The sequence below is a fragment of the Salvelinus sp. IW2-2015 genome, linkage group LG26 (assembly GCF_002910315.2).
Source record: "Salvelinus sp. IW2-2015 linkage group LG26, ASM291031v2, whole genome shotgun sequence".
Lineage (NCBI taxonomy): Eukaryota > Metazoa > Chordata > Actinopteri > Salmoniformes > Salmonidae > Salvelinus > Salvelinus sp. IW2-2015.
In genome coordinates, this window is record NC_036866.1 from 3,006,300 (window position 1) to 3,024,808 (window position 18,509).

The 18,509-nt window shown below is 41.5% G+C and overlaps 1 protein-coding gene across 4 annotated transcripts; it reads left to right on the forward strand.

Moving 5' to 3' along the window:
* The first annotated feature begins 2,629 nt into the window (after nt 1–2,629).
* Nucleotides 2,630–17,294, forward strand: mindy4 (MINDY lysine 48 deubiquitinase 4). Of its 4 annotated transcripts, none has more exons than XM_023970680.3 (18): nt 2,630–2,868; nt 3,217–3,336; nt 3,432–3,655; nt 3,739–4,024; nt 4,294–4,556; nt 4,666–4,721; nt 4,837–4,949; nt 5,141–5,257; nt 5,581–5,669; nt 6,004–6,105; nt 6,386–6,449; nt 7,063–7,128; nt 7,287–7,354; nt 7,453–7,516; nt 11,847–12,008; nt 12,393–12,570; nt 12,826–12,910; nt 14,188–17,294. In XM_023970680.3, exons 1-18 carry the CDS (start codon nt 2,797–2,799, stop codon nt 14,234–14,236), a joined length of 2,178 nt encoding a protein of 725 aa, XP_023826448.1. In that variant the 5' UTR covers nt 2,630–2,796; the 3' UTR covers nt 14,237–17,294. The 4 variants fall into 4 exon arrangements, with proteins under 4 accessions (XP_023826448.1, XP_023826450.1, XP_023826452.1 ...); XM_023970682.3 differs by having other exon boundaries at nt 12,826–12,861; XM_023970684.3 differs by having other exon boundaries at nt 3,432–3,589.
* Nucleotides 17,295–18,509: the final 1,215 nt, after the last annotated feature.

Sequence of the window (18,509 nt, forward strand, 5' to 3'; positions counted from 1 at the left end):
TGTGAGAGAATTGTATTCCCTTTAAAGTTTAACTAAGTCATTGGCCCGCCCCATGTGCACAGATATTGATCTGGCATGATGGGACAGTCCTTTTCTACTGTTACGAATATAACTCCCACCTGAAGGTATTCCCTTCAGACCATGCCTATCTCGGTCAGCTGAGGGAGCTAAGGTTGAGTAGAGACCACAAGAATCTCAGTATAAGCTAAGGTTGTAATGGCTGTTGAAACTCTGAGACTATCGATTCCAACAGAATAAGAGCAACTCTTCGATACTGATTACTAGTCTGCAGCTAGGAATTATGTACCATTGAATGCGAAGACTGACAACCGCCYAAACATCTATTCTATAAAGGCATTTCTGAATGGGACTCTGAAGTATCCATTCTAACCACGAGATACTTCATGGGAGCAGAGWCGATCAGATGAACTTTCCAACAGAAAGACYGATGATTCCAACAGAGATCACGACGACACACTGAGCATAAATATATATTAATTGCAATTATTCCGGAATGAGTGAGCGTTCATATGCAAAGGATTAGCATTTCAATCAATATAATTATCAACTGTGTAGTGACTCTTTTGTCTTTCCCYCCCTTCTCAGTCCACACCCACTTCRCTTTGTCTACCAAGTCGCCATATCGGCTTAGCCCACTAGGGAACATCACCTATKATTTCCTTGTAACTATATCTACTGTTTGTTTGTTTATGCATTTCTGTGATTATTTAGTTAGTTAGTAAATAAATGATTAAGACAATTGATGTATGGATGATTCATAGTGAAGGATGGGTTCGTGCAGATAACCAACAATTTACGACGTTTGGAATGAGACTAACGTGAGGTAAAGAATAATTCATTAATTAGATGACTAATTGATCAGATARTAAAATATCTGAAAAGTTATATTAGGAAAATTATAACTTTGTAATCTGAAGATTTTCCTTGGTGCCCCGACTTCRTWGTTAATTACATTTACWTGATTAGTTTAATCATATAATAATAATTACAGAGAATTGATTTGATAAAATAACAGTCTTCAATTTAATGATGCCAAAGACACGACAATGTTCAGGGAGGTGGCCTGGTCGATGAAATTCCCTGCGGCTGTAGAGACAACACATGAGGGACAGCCAGCCAGTGAAATGGAAACCAGGAATTGTTTGGCGGAAAGCGATGATGGAATAATCACGCCTACCCCGGGAGACGGATGATCACGGTGCCGCCCCTCTGCTCCTGTGGACCCCGGGTTAGGATGCACCAGACACTGCTGAAGCTGGTGCCCCTCCTGGCCACAATAGGAACAAAGCCCCAGCTGTCTCCGACAACACCGCTCTGCCGCAGAGAGTTGTGTGTCCCCTACCTCCATGGGTTCAGGTCCTGCCTTAGGACACCCAAAGGAGGAGGGCGAAAGGCGAGTGGTGCGCCAGCGCTCCCGAAGAAGGTTGTCCAGATMGATGGCCATCGCGGCGAGCGCGTCCAAGGAAAGGTTGTCGTCCCGGCACGCCAACCCCCTCTGGACCTCCTCGAGCATTCCTCTTCAGGATAGGGTGTGGAGCATCKGCTCCTTTCGTCTGCTGGAGGCTGCCAAAGTCCGAAAGATGGGGGCATACTCCGAAGGGGTCTGGGCACCCTGCTGGAGTTGGAATAGTCTCTCACCCCCCTCTCTGAAGACCGCCCTGAACAGAGCTATGAGTGTTCAAAGCTGTCATCAAGGCAAAGGGTGGCTACTTTGAAGAATCTCAAATATAAAAAATATTTTGACTTGTTTAACACTTTTTTTTTGGTTACTACATAATTCCATATGTGTTGTTTAATAGTTTTGATGTCTTCATTATTATTCAACAATTTAGAAAATCGTTTTTWAAAAAACTGGGGGAAAAACTGGAATGAGTAGGTGTGTCCAAACTTTTTACTGGTACTGTAGCTGAAGATTTGGATCAAGCGGTTGGTGCACAATGACTGACCTGCATGGTAAATTGAGTGCTGAAGCCACTCCATCCATTCTATTGTTTTTTGATGAAGCGTCTCTCCCATCTCATGTGTATTTGGTTTATATGATATTCCCTGTGAGAGGCGTCATGCCCAAACCTAAACCTATGCAGTGTGATAAATGTAAATTTGTAAATGTGTCAGGTGTAGACAGTAGGAGTATTATATGCCAGCTGAGCCTAAATGCTGCAATTGTGGTTGTGAACATGCACCCAAATTTCTGAAGTGTCCTGTTAAGGTGAAGGAGACGGAAGTGGCAAGAATAAGGGCTGTCCAGCATGTCTCCTATCCGGAGGCATTGAGAAGAGTGGAAGAAAGGAGTGAAGTTGAAGAAGTAAGACACAAGATGGTTCCTTGTTAACAGAGGGATCCTGACATGTTGCACGAAGGTGGACGTATTACTTTGGTTATCAACTGCACAGCGCAAACAGAGAGGAAATTTTAGAAAATAGGCATCATTGTGAGTGTGGCTGAGCGTTTTTTGGGACTCAGGGACTTTTCTGCAGAGGCATTACAAGGAATACTGTCGATGAATGAACCGCCCCCCGTTACAGTAGGTGGCGGCAATACACCAATAGGTATAGTCTGCCATAAAACATTGAAGAAGAAGAAGCGGAAGGATGACGCATGACGAAGCCTCTCTTGGCCCAGCAACACGCATGCACTGTAACCATAGAAACAGACCATTACTGTCAATTATTACCGTTGTTCTATCTGTGATACTGTGCTGTATGTAGCCTGTCGCTAGCTGGTTAGGTAGCTAACTGGCTAAATATACTTTTTTTGTGGGGGAATTTGTCGTTCATGCCACAAGTTATGGTTGTACGAGTAGAAGAAGTTGCTGCATCGCTTGTGCGGGAATTTCTCAGTCGGAAGGTAGGTGGAGAGCTGTGCACATTTGAAATTGGAATAAAATGAAAACGCTATCTTTCAGCTGGCTAGACTGGCTGAGTAACGTTACTAACGTTAGCTACAGTAGAAAACACCACCGTTCAATCTGTGAGGGTAAAGATGTTTTTTCAGACAGAGAACATTAACACAGATCTTTGACATTAACGTAGCATTATTAGTAACAACTTCAAGTCAGTTCAACGTATTGATATCATCTTGGATGTTTTAACTTTACGTTAGCTATACCTTACAGGTAGCAAACATTACATTTCGCTAGCTTGCCTGATTGTGTTACYGGCTAAGTCAATGTTTGTTTACCTGCACACACTACAGGGACTCAAGAGAACGATTGCCTGCATGGATGAAGAGCATCCTCGTACAGATGGCAGCATCAACAATAGATCCGATCTGCGACAAATTCTTCATTTGGAAGGTCTATATAAAAACAACAAGGTAGGCTAATCAAAGAAGAGGCAGATGAGTTTGAAAGTAAAGTGCCCCAGCTTTCATTTATTAACACACAGCTGCTTGTTATGTTTTCGTGATAGGCCCAAGACTGTCCCCTGAAATCAATGTTGGAAATCATTGTAAGACATCACATTGAAGGACATAAAGAGGACAGGCCAGTCTTCAACAGTGATGTCATCCAGACCGTATCAACTACACAGAAGTTGGTGACAAAGTCTCCAATATTGACACCAACAGTGTATGACCACAGCAGGGCAGAAGAGAACACTACTAGATTTATTTTCAACAAAACTGACATGTCAAGGTTTTCATCATAATCATCTAAATATGACTCATGTCAGGTTATTTTCAAAAGGCTTATTTTGATGTGAATTATTTCTGTTCCAGGTCACTTTCAGAGGTTGTCTGTCCACCTCATGGTACATTATCATCATTTGAAGTGTCAGATACTCCCCCAACAACTACCCAGAGAAGTTTCTGGAGCCATAGCCTTTCCTCAGACGGCCAGCAGGACCGACAGCATGTACCCTCCTTCCTAGACAATGACAGCGCCGCTAAAAGGGAATCCTTTTCAGACAAAAACACGGTCGTCACCACAGAGAGTACTCATAAGAACAAAACAAGCCGCCTCAGACGAGGCATGATGGCAGGTCCCATAGCTAGTTCCCCCCAGGTACAGTTTGACTCAATGAAACTTGTGTCGTATTCATTCGTACACACTGTAGTAAAACACTTCTTAACGTAAAATTAAAAGTGTTTTTTTATTGGACAAGCTCAGATCCCTGTTTGGTGCTGAATGAATACGACCCTGTATTGTTATGAGAGATGTTATATTCATAGTCATGGATACAAGATCTTCACTAAGCTGACTCTTGTGGTACATACAAATTAACAGCTCGCTTTGTTCCCTTATTTTCTGATGTGAATTGTGTTCTCTCTAAGGAATCGAATAGAAAACGTCAGACTCGACGGTTGGGAGGCCCTAATCTTCTTCTGGCAAATGATGAAAACCACAAAAACATCAGCGATGGGCCTCTGTTGACTACTGTCCAGTCACAGAGAATGGTTAAAGGGTTGACAGAGCTCTCCACTGCTGACCCCATGAGAGAAAGCCAACAGCCGCGGCGCAGCACACTGGGGAGAGGATTTGATCAAGATGGCTATGGGTTTGAGAGAGTAGGAAAAGACAAGCACAAGACCAGCAAGTAAGTAGATTTGAGTTTCCTTCAAGCATTTTACTGACTAGGGAATTTCTGATTTCTTACTGTAACCTATTTAATATATATTTATTTTACTGATGTATATTTTTTTTAGAACAAAATCAATGACCAATCAAAATGTTGATGTGCACATGTCGGAGATGATTTTGGGTAATTATTACATTTTATCAAGCTGAATGCAACATTCACTCAATGTCTATAATTGTTATCATTATGACACCTCTTTTGCAGTATTGGATGACATGGACCATGTACTTTGTTGCAGATGACATTGATGATGATGAGGAGTTGCGTGAGCTCTCCAGAGTGTCCTGCCACTCCTCCAGTTTGCCTCAAACCACTTCTGATAGTCAACCCATGGACCAGCATACTGCCATTGTAGGTTTTTAGATGTGTCAAATTCTTTCCAAGGAGGGCCGACACTGGGCCCTCCGTGAATGAAAAGTAGTGCACTATTTAGGGAATAGGGTGCCATTTGGGACCCATACACGATTACTAAAGCTCAGATATTTTGCCTGGTTTGAGTTAAAATGCTGTGATGTCCTGTGATGTCTGTGTGTTTTTACCAGGCCCTGAAAGAGCTCATCCTTGGCTCCAGGACCAGTTGTTTCAGTGCCGAGTGGAGGAGTCAGAGCTTCACTTTCTCCGATGCACCTGATCTGAGATATGGGCTTGTTCAGAAGAAGGTAGGACCAATACACCTGATCTGAGATATGGGCTTGTTCAGAAGAAGGAAGGATTGGATCACCTTTGAAATGCTGTTGTTGTACCAGTCTGCAGAGACTAAAACATCAATCACACAGGAGCTGAGTCCTAAATGGCCCATAGGGTCCTGGTCAAAAGTAGTGCACTATGTAGGAAATAGGGTGCCAATTTGGGATGCATTTAGGCTCTAGAGCTCCATCCCTTGGAACAAATCATTATAATCATGATAATATTGGTTATCTTGGTTGTTATGTTCAGGTCTATGGTCATGTAATTTAGCAATGTCACTGTATTGACCTTCCAGGGTGGTCCTTGTGGAGTTCTGGCTTCAGTCCAGGCTTGTATTCTGCAGAAACTTCTATTTGAGGGGACCGGCAGCGACGCAGGGCACCAGTAAGAACAGCATTCATTCATGTTTCTCTGTCAGATTGCCCACATGTACTAGGCTGTGTCCCAAATTGCARCCTATTCCATATTTAGCGCACTACTTTGGACCAGGGCCCAAATGTCTCTGGTCAAATGTAGTGCACTATATCAGGAATAGGGTGCCATTTGTGACGTAGACTTTATTATGATACATTAAATGTTCTTCACAAACCATTAATTCACATCAATGAGTGCTTTCTTGATTTACATCAGTGAGTATTAAGTCATGGAACTTTTTGTAAGTTCCAGTATTTAATTACGTCTTGACTTCAGATGACTTCACATGGCATTTTGTCACCAGGAGATTAAGACCCTCTGGTGCTGTGAGAACAAAGTGCCTCACGTTAGCCACTGCTGAGATCCTGTGGAGGGCTGGGGAGGGGAAAAAAGCCACCATCGCCATGTAAGTTATAAACTCTCTCTGTTCCTTGTTGGGATCTAGCCAGCAGAATCAAAACCACTTTATAGAGAATGTCAACATGAAAATACAGGGTCGTATTCACTAGGCAGAAAACGGACTGAAACAAGGAGGGACTACCCAAACTTGTCCAATAAGAAACCATTGTTTTCCGTTGCAAAATGTTTTGGTACTGTGTGCACAAATGAATACAACCCTTGTTTTAAAAGGTGTAAGCCAAGGTTGTCCTTTTATAAACCTTTCTGTTACCAATGTTGTTTTTCAGAACATCAGGAAGAAATCATTTCACCCCTACAGGACACCATAGATCTGAAGGAGTACTAGAAAAGGTACAGTAATGTTAGGGATAGTCTCTACCCTCTTGTCATCTATTTTTTACCCTTATTTTCACAACGACCTGGGGAATAGTTACAGGGGAGAGGAGGGGGGAAGAATGAGCCAATTGGAAGCTGGCGATTGTTAGGTGGCCTTGATGGTATGAGGGCCAGATTGGGAATTTAGCCAGGACACCGGGGTTAAAACCCCTACTCTGCAATGGGATCTTTAGTGACCACAGAAAGTCAGGACACCAGTTTAACGTCCCATCCGAAAGYCGGCACCCTACACAGGTCAATGTCCCCAATCACTGCCCTGGGGCATTGGGATATTTTATTTTAGACCAGAGGAAGGGGGGTGTTAGACAGCATCTGGTCTCCCATCCAGGGACCGACCAGGACCAACCCTGCTTAGCTTCAGCCATCTACTGTACAGTATGTAGACAGTGTGTTTTTCTAGGAGAAATTATAACATTTTAAAACATTTACTCTAATCCAATTATATTATTATTGTTCCCAGATATCTTAATAATGTGACCATCAGTTATGAACTAGGTTTGAGGATGAGGTTCTTGATATCTTTGATGCAATTTGGACAAACGTCTTTCCTAAAACTCTTTTGTTATAGATTACATGTATTGATGTTGACAATCTAAAGGACCTTCAGTTGCTTGTGGAACAGCATATTCAACAGGTGAGATTACTCTATATGTATTATATAGTCAATATCCTTATGTGCCCATGTCAAATGCCAAAGCATGCACTCTTGTCTACTTTGAGGGTTTCGGTTAGATATTTCTGTTRGATTCTTTTTCTCACACTTGACTAAACTGGTGATTTCTTTCTTTGTAGTTTGAGTCCGGAGCCTTAGGGTGTATATTGCTCACCATCTCTGCTATTCTCTCCAGATCTATTGACCGGTACGATGGTAGTGTACATTCAACGCATATGAACAGACAGAAAATGCATGCATGCCATATAAAGTAGCTGTTGTGATCCTGTTCCCCATTTTCCTCAGGGTTAGAGAGGATATGGATGTCCCCAACACCACACTCATTGGAGCCCATGGCTACTGCACACAGGTGGGTGTATGTGTCAAATGGCACCATATCCCCTGTATAGTGCACTATGTAGGGAATAGGGTATTATTTTGGCTCCTGAGTGGCACAGCGGTCTAAAGCACTGCATCTCAGTGCTAGAGGCGTCACTACGGACACCCTGGTTCAAATCCAGGCTGTATCACAACCGGCTGTGATTGGGAGTCCCATAGGGTGGTGCACAATTGGCCCAGCGTCGTCCGGGTTTGGCCAGTGTAGGCTGTCATTGTAAATAAGAATTGTTGTTGTGAGGGCTAGGGCCATTCCCCCCAGAAATGTCCGGGAACTTGCAGGTGCCTTGGTGGAAGAGGTGGGGTAACATCTCACAGCAAGAACTGGCAAATCTGGTGCAGTCCATGAGGAGGAGATGTACTGCAGTACTTAATGCAGCTGACTGTTACTTTTGATTTTGACCCCCACTTTGTTCAGGGACACATTATTCCATTTCTGTTAGTCACATGTCTGTGGAACTTGTTCAGTTTATGTCTTAGTTGTTGAATCTTTTTATGTTCATACAAATATTTACACATGTTAAGTTTGCTGAAAATAAAAGCAGATGAAAGTGAGAGGATGTTTATATAGTGAGCAATATGTTTGGAACATCAAATCGCATTAAAATTGCAACATCGAATCGCAATACATATAGAATCGTGATACATATAGAATCGCAGTACATATTGTATAGACACCTACAGTTGAATTTGGAAGTTTACATACACCTTACCCAAATACATTTGAACTCAGTTTTTCACAATTACTAACATTTAATCCTAGTAAAAATTCCCTGTCTTAGGTCAGTTAGGATCGCCACTTTATTTTAATAATGTGAAATGTCAGAATAATAYGAGAGAGAATGATTTATTTCAGCTTTTATTTCTTTCATCACATTCCCAGTGGGTCAGATGTATACATACACTAAATTAGTATTTGGTAGCATTGCCTTTAAATTGTTTAACTTGGGTCAAATGTTACGGGTAGCCATCCACACGCTTCTCACAAAAAGTTGGGTGAATTTTGGCCCATTCCTCCCGACAGAGCTGGTGTAACTGAGTCAGGTTTGTAGGCCTCCTTGCTCGTACACGCTTTTTCAGTTCTGCCCACAAATGTTCTATAGGATTGAGGTCAGGGTTTGTGATGGCCACTCCAATACCTTGACTTTGTTGTCGTTAAGCCATTTTGCCAGAACTTTGGAAGTATGCTTGGGGTCATTGTCCATTTGGAAGACCCATTTGGGACCAAGCTTTAACTTCCTGACTGATGTCTTGAGATGTTGCTTCAATATATCCACATAATTGTCCTACCTCATGATGCCATCTATTTTGTGAAGTGCACCAGTCCCTCCTGCAGCAAAGCACCCCCACAACATGATGCTGCCACCCCTGTGCTTCACGGTTGGGATGGTGTTCTTCGGCTTGCAAGCCTCCCCCTTTTTCCTCCAAACATAACGATGGTCATTATGGCCAAACAGTTCTATTTTTGTTTCATCAGACCAGAGGACATTTCTCCAAAAAGTATGATCTTTGTCCCCATGTGCAGTTGCAAACCGTAGGTTGGCTTTTTTTATGGCGGTTTTGGAGCAGTGGCTTCTTCCTTGCAGAGCGGCCTTTCAGGTTATGTCAATATAGTACTCGTTTTACTTTTGTACCTGTTTGTACCTCCAGCATCTTCACAAGGTTGTTTGCTGTTGTTCTGGGATTGATTTGCACTTTTCGCACCAAAGTACATTCATCTCTAGGAGACAGAACGTGTCTCCTTCCTGAGCGGTATGACGGTTCCATGGTGTTTATTATTGCGTACTATTGTTTGTACAGATTAACGTGGTACCTTCAGACGTTTGGAAATTGCTCCCAAGGATGAGCCAGACTTCTAAAATGTATTAAATATTTTTTTCCCCTCATCAATCTACACACAATACCCCATAATGACAAAGCAAAAACAGGTTTTTAGAAATGTATTACAAATWAAAAAAWATATATATTACATTTACATAAGTATTCAGACCCTTTACTCAGTACTTTGTTAAAGCACCTATGGCAGCGATTACAGTCTCGAGTCTTCTTGGGTGTGACGCTACAAGCTTGTGTTTGGGGAGTTTCTCCCATTCTCTGCAGATCCTGAGCACTCTGGAGCAGGTTTTCATCAAAGATCTCTTGGTACTTTGCTCCGTTCATCTTTCCCTCGATCCTGACTAGACTCCCAGTTCCTGCCAGAGAAAAACATCCCCACAGCATGATGCTGCCACCAACATGAATCACCGTAGGGAATATGCCAGGTTTCCTCCAGACGTGACACTTGGCATTCAGGCCAAAGATTTCAATCTTGGTTTCATCAGACCAGAGAATCTTGTTTCTCATGGTCTGAGTCTTTTAGTTGCCTTTTGGCAGACTCCAAGTGGGCTGTCATGTGCCTTTTACTGAGGAGTGGCTTCCATCTGGCCACTCTACCATAAAGGCCTGATTGGTGGAGTGCTGCAGAGATGGTTATCCTTCTGGAAGGTTCTCTCATCTCATCAGAGGAACTCTGGAGCTCTGTAAGTGTGGCCATTGGGTTCTTGGTCTCCTCCCTGACCAAGGCCCTTCTCCCCCGATTGCTCAGTTTGGCCGGTCGGCCAGCTCTAGGAAGAATCTTGGTGATTTCAAACTTCTTCTATTTAAGAATGATGGAGCCGACTGTGTTCTTGGGGACCTTCAATGCTTCAGAAATGTTTTAGTACCCTTCCCCAGATCTGTGCCTCAAAACAAACCTGTCTCGGAGCTCTCTAGACAATTCCTTCGACCTCATGGTTTGGTCTTTGCTGTGACATGGAAACAGGATACACCTGAGCTCAATTTCGAATCTCATAGCAAAAGGGTCTGAATACTTATGTAAATAAAGTATTTCTGTTTTTTTATTTTTTATAAATGAACAAACATTTCTAAAAACCTGTTTTCTCTTTGTCATTATGGCGTATTGTGTGTAGATTGATGAGAAAAATGTTTAATTTAATCAATTTTAGAATAAGTCTGTAACCTAAGAAAATGTGGGGTCTGAAGGCTTTCTGAATGCACTGTAAACTAAATGACCAAAAGTATGTGGACACCTAATCGTCCAACATGTCATTCCAAAATCCTGAGCATTAATATGGAGTTGGTCCCCCTTTTGCTGCTGTAACAGCCTCCACTCTCCTGGGAAGGCTTTCCACTAGATGTTGGAACATTGCTCCGGAGACTTGCTTCCATTCAGCCACGAGCATTAATGAGGTCTGGCACTGATATTGGGCGATTAGGCCTGTCTCGCAGTCGGCGTTCCAATTCATCCCAAAGGTGTTCGATTGGGGTTGAGGTCAGGGATCTGTGCAGGCCAGTCAAGTTCTTCCAGACCAATCTTGACAAACTATTTCTGTATGGACCTCGCTTTGTGCACGGTGGCATTCTCATGCTGAAACAGGAAAGGGCCTTCCCCAAACTGTTGCCACAAAGTTGGAAGCACAGAATCGTCTAGAATGTCATTGTATGCTGTAGAAATAAGATTTCCCTTCACTGGATCCAAGGGGTGTAGCCCGAACCATGAAAAACAGCCCCAGACCATTATTTCTCCTCCACCAAACTTTACAGTTGGCACTACGCATTTGGGCACGTAGCATTCTCCTGGCATCCGCCAAATCGTGATTCATCACTCCGGAGAACGCTTTTCCACTGCATCAGAGTCCAATGGCGGCTAACTTTACGCAATTCCAGCCAACTCTTTGCATTGCATATGGTGATCTTAGGCTTGTGTGCGGCTGCTCAGCTATGGAAACCCAATTCATGAAGCTCCTGACGAGCAGTTCTTGTGCTGATTTTGCTACCAGAGGCAGTTTGGAACTCGGGTAGGGAGTGTTGCATCTGAGGACAGACAATGTTTATGAACTTCAGCACTCAGCGGTCCCGTTCTGTGAGCTTGTGTAGACTACCACTTCGCGGTTGAGCCGTTGTTGCTCCTAGACATTCACATTTTACAATAACAGCACTTACAGTTGACCGGGGCAGCTCTAATTTTATAAACTGACTTGTTGGAAAGGTAGCATCCTATGACGGTGCCACGTTGAAAATCACTGAGCTCTTCAGTAAGGCCATTCTACTGCCATTGTTTGTCTATGGAGATTGCATGGCTGTGCGCTGTATTTTATACACCTGTCAGCAACGCGTGTGGCTGAACTAGCCGAATCCACTCATTTGAAGGGGTGTTCACATACTGCTGGGTATATAGTGTTTTACGTTATACTGTATGTTTACTGTATGAATTTAAACATAATCCACCAAGACATTTATTTTGGTTTATTATTATTCCTCCATAGGAGCTGGTCAATTTATTGCTGTGTGGACAGGCTGTGTCCAATGTCTTCAACAACAATATGGAGCTGGATTCAGGCAATGGAAACCTGACCCTTCTCAAGGGAATAAGAGGTCGCAGTGACATTGGACTGCTGTCCTTATTTGAACATTATAATATATGCAAGGTAAAAACACATGGTTACATGACATGTGTCCCAAATGGAACCCTATTCCCTATATAGTGCACTACTTTTGATTGTAACCCTATGGATCATGGTTAAAGGTAGAGCACTATAAAGGGAATAGGGTTCTTTTTGGGATGCAGACATCTGTTAAAATAGCCCTAAAATATTACAGATTGTGCCTTTTTAATCAATCTTTCTGCACTATTTTAGAACCGGAAGTAACTAGTTAGCTAGTAACATGTGCAGCATAGAGAAACACTAACCAACAATGCATATTTTAGTCAACTCTTTTTGACTCAATCGATGTCTATAGTCAACCAAGACGCTCTATTTCCAGATACCTTTTGTTTCTAATGATCATGTATGGTTTGATACATTTTGAAGGTTGGCTCCAACCTGAAGACTCCCAAGTTCCCTATCTGGGTGGTGTGCAGCGAGAGCCATTTCAGCGTGCTCTTTGGTGTGCAGGAGCTGCTGAGTGACCAGTGTGTGATCGGGGAGTTTGACCTGTACTACTACGACGGCCTAGCCAATCAGCAGGAGGAAATCTGCCTAACTGTCTGTACGTATGGATCATTGATGATGATGATCTGGGTTGGTTTGATCTGCTAGAGAACTCAACACGGATGCATCCCTTTCTTATGTACTGTTTGGGTAACTCTGTTATTGATGTGAAATGATCATGCCCTATTCATTCATCTCACGTATCACTCGTATGTATTTCACTTGAAAAATTAATGACTTACAGCGCTAATCATAAGTTAATATCAAGTTAATGTTCCTCATGAAGAGTTTGTATTCTTGTATTTATGTCCAGTTGTAGGTACCTCAGGAAAATCTGCTGGCTGCCAAGGTATGGACACTGATCTCATTCCTCCTCTTGAACACTGTATACGGACCAAGTGAGTCAGTTCATTTTTCTTGTTCAAACATGCATTAAAACCCCCTAGAGTCTATTGATGCACCGGTGCTTAAATATAAGTAACATAATACAAATCATTCCCATCAAAATCCATCAGTTTATGCTAGTGACTTGTCTGAAGGTAACCAGTACTGGATTAAAAAGATGAATGGAAGTATGGAGCTTAGTTTTGTGCCTACTCACAATAAAGTGTTTAAATATGTGTAAAAGAAAATGTGTGTATATGTATATATATATGTATATATATAATTTTTTTCTTCTTTTTTTATATCTCCTAGATATAGGACAGACACTTATTTTTGGACTGTCATTTTTGCCATTTATGAATGTGTTATTCAATGCGTTTCTGTGGGCTATAGTAGTAAAGGCCAAAGTCAATATGTTATCAAATGTTTTTATTTATCCTTTTTTTTAATATACCTAAAGGGGTCCTAAAATAGCTAAATAATCCATGATATGACCATCTTAAAACATTTCCTTATGTTAGCTTGAACCACTTCGCTTGATTGATTGTAATTGCACTAGGATTACATTTTTATGTACTTTTATGTAAAGTGTCCTTGGGTATCTTGAAATGCGCCTGACAAATAAAACTGTGTTATCATTGTAGGATTTATACTGAGTATACCAAACATTAGGAACACCTTCCCAATATTGAGTTGCACCCCATGTTGAATCCAATGCTTCCCACAGTTGTGTCACGTTGGCTAGATGTCCTTTGGGTGGTGGACTGTTCTTGATAAACACAGGAAACTGTTGAGCGTGAAAAACCCAGCAGCGCTGCAGTTCTTGACACAAACCGGGGCGCCTGACACCTACTACCATACCCCTTTCAAAGGCACTTTAAATCTTTTGTCCGGCCCATTCACCCTCTGAATGGCACACATACAGAATCCATGTCTCAATTGTCTCAAGGCTTAAAAATCCTTCTTTAACCTGTCTCCTCCCCTTCATCTACACTGATTGAAGTGGATTTAACAAGTGACATCGGTAATGGATCATAGCTTTCACCTGGATTCATGTCATGGAAAGAGCAGGTGTTCATAATGTTTTGTGCACTCAGTGTATAATGCTGCCTATTTATATTGCAAGTGATACTTTGAACAACATTTGTAGTACAATGTCTTTATGGTACAGTATGTACATTTTAGTCATTTAGCAGACAGTCTTCTCCAGAGCGACATCAAATTATATCAACATTTGCATGCATTTACCATAGTCCACTCTTTGACTGTTTAATGTGTTTTGTTTTCCTAGATGGAAAGATGCCATTGTCAATTGGAATGACACCGAGCCCATACTTTGACTGGCTAGTGGATAGAAGGGGATGACTGTAGATGAGACTGGGCCTACACCATGGCTGGAGACACAAAATATACTGCTTTCTTATTGCAAAATATGCCATTTAGCAAACACTTTTTTCCAAAGTGACTTATAGTCATGCATGCATTACAGATTAAATAGATTTACTTACAGTAGCGGTGCATGGGTAAAACCACTGGGGAAGCCAAGCCCCCRCCCCCCCCCCAAAAGCCATATTACAACCTACTGTGTGTGTTGTGATAATTGCGTTGTTTGCTCTAGAACCTGTTAGTTCATATGCCTTGCCACTGTGATATATAGGCCTAAGGCCGAGACAGTAAGAAGACATAGTGGCAGAATAAATTCAACCACACCTTTGTTTCATCACAAAACCGGAGAGAAACCTCTGTCCGGTGAAGTCCACAAAGCATATTGCTTGTAGCAAACAGTTATATGACCTACAGCATAATCAAGCAAGTTAATGTTTCTGACATTTTTGGACTACAGAACAACTATTGATTTAGAACCACAGAGAGTTAACATAAGGAGCTGCCTCCACTAATCCAGGCACCATTTCTACTTCAACATTTCAACATCATCAAGTCAAATCACCTCTGCTTGGTCTAATACAGTGACAACTAAAAGATACCAAAAACGATTTGGTCCAATCAACGTAAGCTAAATGTGATGTGGCTGTCCATGGTTCTGCTTTCTCTCTGTGTGTGTGCGTGCGTGCGTTCATTCGTGCAAGTAGAATTAACATGTTGTCTCACCCTACTTGTAGAGAAATGCCAATGCCATCATCTTCTTTCGTGTTCATGAAATGGTCTATGACTCTGTCATTCAGTTCACGCTTTTAGTTTTTGCTGTCCTAGCCTACCTGGCTAAAATGCTTGCTAGCTAGCTTAACTTCCTTTCATGGGCAACAATGCGCCAGGCCAGCTAGTTAACATTAGTCTACTACATCTAGTTACATATTGAACTTCCATTCTCTCAGGCCAGGGGCACAATGTATGAATTAATGGTTGGATCATTATCACCATTATAATCATTGGCCCGTACAGAGAATTAAAGCTGCATTATGTAACTTTTTGGGCGTCCCAACCAAATTTACATAGAAATGGGAGTTATAGATATATCATTCTCATTGAAATCAAGTCTAAGAAGCAGTAGATCTGTTCTATGTGCACTATTTCTAGCCTTCCCGGTCTTAAGTTTGGTTTTTGCGTCTTTTACTTTCGGTTTTGTACACCAGCTTCAAATAGCTGAAAATATTTTTGGTTATGGAAAATATATTTCACTGCGGTTTAGATGATTCTCGTTGTTTTGTCACATAAACTGTAATTAGGTGAACTATTAGACTTTTAACAACCAGGAAATGGCGGAGGGATTTCTGCATAGTGCATCTTTAAGTAAAACCACAAGTCCAAATCCCTATCTCCATCCATGGCTAATTTAGGAAAGGGACAATTTTAGCTAACTAGCTAGCTAGCCACCGGAGGACAACAACATAACGAGATGCAACAATTCTAGTTGTTTTTCTGGCAATTCAATATTAGGAAGGTATTGTTAAAGTTGCACTATGCAGAAATCGCTCCGCCATTTCCTGTTTGACGAAACTCTAATAGTTAATCTAATTTTAATATATGTGACAAAATAAGATGGTACAGTGTAGAGAATCATTGTACCAATTTAACCACTGTGAAATATATTTTCCATAACCCAAATATTGTATTTTCAGCTGTTTTGAAGCTGGTGTACAAAACCAGATGTAAACAATGCAAAAATAAAACTTAAGAATGGAAAGCATAGAACATATCTACTGCTTTTTAGACTTGTTTTCAAGTTGAATGATAGGTCTATAACCCACATTTCTATGTGAATTTGGTCAGGTCGCACAAAAAGTTACATATTGGCACTTTTAATGTAAGTTACATATTGGCACTTTTACTGTTTTGGACAGTCAGTGTATTTGTATTGTATAAAACAGGGTTCTCCAACCATGTTCCTTGAGAGCTTCCATCCTGTCGATTTTTGTTCCAACCCTGTTCCTGGAGAGCTTCCATCCTGTCGATTTTTTTGGTTTAAAGTATATTATTTGTATAAATATTATTGTATTTCATCAACAACCACATTGACACGATCATGGAGGCCGTTTTGTACATGTAATTTACATTTTAATCATTTAGCAGACGCTCTTAACCAGAGTGACTTACAGGATCAAGTAGGGTTAAGTGCCTTGCTCAAGGGCACATTGACAGGTTTTTCACCTAGTCAGCTCGGGGATTTGAACCAGCGACTTTTCGGTTACTGGCACTTAACCACTAGGCTAGTCGCTGCCCCCCAGGTAGCCTAATTGTTTTTGAATGCCTGAAGATGTTCTTGTTATAAGTGGTGCAGAAAATGTTGATTCATACGCCTTAAAACGAGTCTTTACCTCATCGTTTTTTACATGGACATGCCCAATATAAAGAGGGGAGTGCCTTGGATTTGTCGTAGCCTATGACATGCAGCTTTCATGACCATCAGTCTTAAAGGTAGAGTCAGTGGTTATTTCTGCAACAGCTAAGAGCATTTTGCATCTCGCTCATCACAATATCATCTGTGCGGCTTGTGGCAACGCCATTTAGCTCACTCTACCTTTTTAATGTATGACAATATCCATAAGGTATTATTATATTTCAAACATTATTCTATTACATGCCGTATATACTACATATCTAACCAGTTGATGTTATTTGTGAAATGGACGTGTGTATTTTGGACTGTAAAACATTTTTGACTGTAGATGTTTTATTTGAATGGTCAGAGTTGTAAAATAATTAGTTTTGTTAATTTAAAAGTTGTGGATCACCTGTATCTTGCTTTTTGTCTTCTGTGAATGACTGCACTTGGACACATGCAATACCTTGATTGTCCTCTTGCTGCCACTGTTGAGTTGTATATGGATCCTGCATGTAGTCAACATTGCTCACTCTTGGTTTCCATGACAGCAGAGAAGATATATGAAATGTTAATGGTTGCCAAATCAAAATCGAATAAAATTGTATTGGTCGCATGCACATATTTAGCAGATGTTATTGCGGGTATAGAAAAATGCTTGTGTTCCTAGCTCCAACAGTGCAGTAATAATCTAACAATATACAACAATACACACAAATCTAAAAATAAAAGAATGGAATTAAGAAATATTAGGATGAGCATTTTTGGAGTGTGTGTGTGTGCGCGTGGGATGTATAGACATGAATATTTTTATGAAGTTTATTTTTTCCACCAGAATATTCATTCAAGTGTTTTTTTTTACGTGAAGTAAATGTCAAGTCAGGAGATTGTGTAACACCTGTAGTGTACCCACACTGTCTTCGGAAAGCATTCAGAACCCTTCCTTTTTTCCACATTTTGTTACGTTACAACCTTATTCTAAAATGAAGTAAATAAAGAATGTTGCTCATCAATCTACACACAATACAAATGGAACAAGTTTGGAACTACCAAGACTCTTCCTAGAGCTGTCCAGCCAACCAAACTGAGCAATCAGGGGAGAAGGGCCAAACTGAGCAATCAGGGGAGAAGGGCCAAACTGAGCAATCAGGGGAGAAGTGCCAAACGGAGCAATCAGGGGAGAAGGGCCAAACTGAGCAATCAGGGGAGAAGGGCCAAACTGAGCAATCAGGGGAGAAGGGCCAAACTGAGCAATCTGGGGAGAAGGGCTTTGGTCAGGGAGGTGACCAAGAACCAGATGGTGACTCTGACAGAGCTCCAGAGTTCCTCTGTGGAGATGGGAGAACCTTCAACCATCTCTGCACACTCCACCAATCAGGCCTTTATGGTAGGGTGGCCAGGCCGAAGCCACTTCTCAGTAAAAGGCACATGACAGCCCGTTTGGAGTTGGCCACAAGGCAACTGAAAGACTCAGACCATGAAAAACAAGATTCTCTGGTCTGATGAAACCAAGATTGAACTCCTTGGCCTGAATGCCAACTATCACATCTGGAGGAAACCTGGCACCATCCCTACGGTGAAGCATGGTGGCATCATGCTGTTGGGAAGTTTTTCAGCAGCAGGGACTTGGAGTCAAGATTGAGGGAATGATGAATAGAGCTTGAGAGGATCTGCAGAGAAGAATGGGAGAAACTCCCCCAAGCTTGTAGCGTCATACAGAAGAAGACTCAAGGCTGTAATCGCTGCCAAAGGTGCTTCAAAAAGTACTGAGTATATGAATACTTGTGTAAATGTAATATTTCCGTTACATTTTTTAAATAAATTAGCAAAAATCT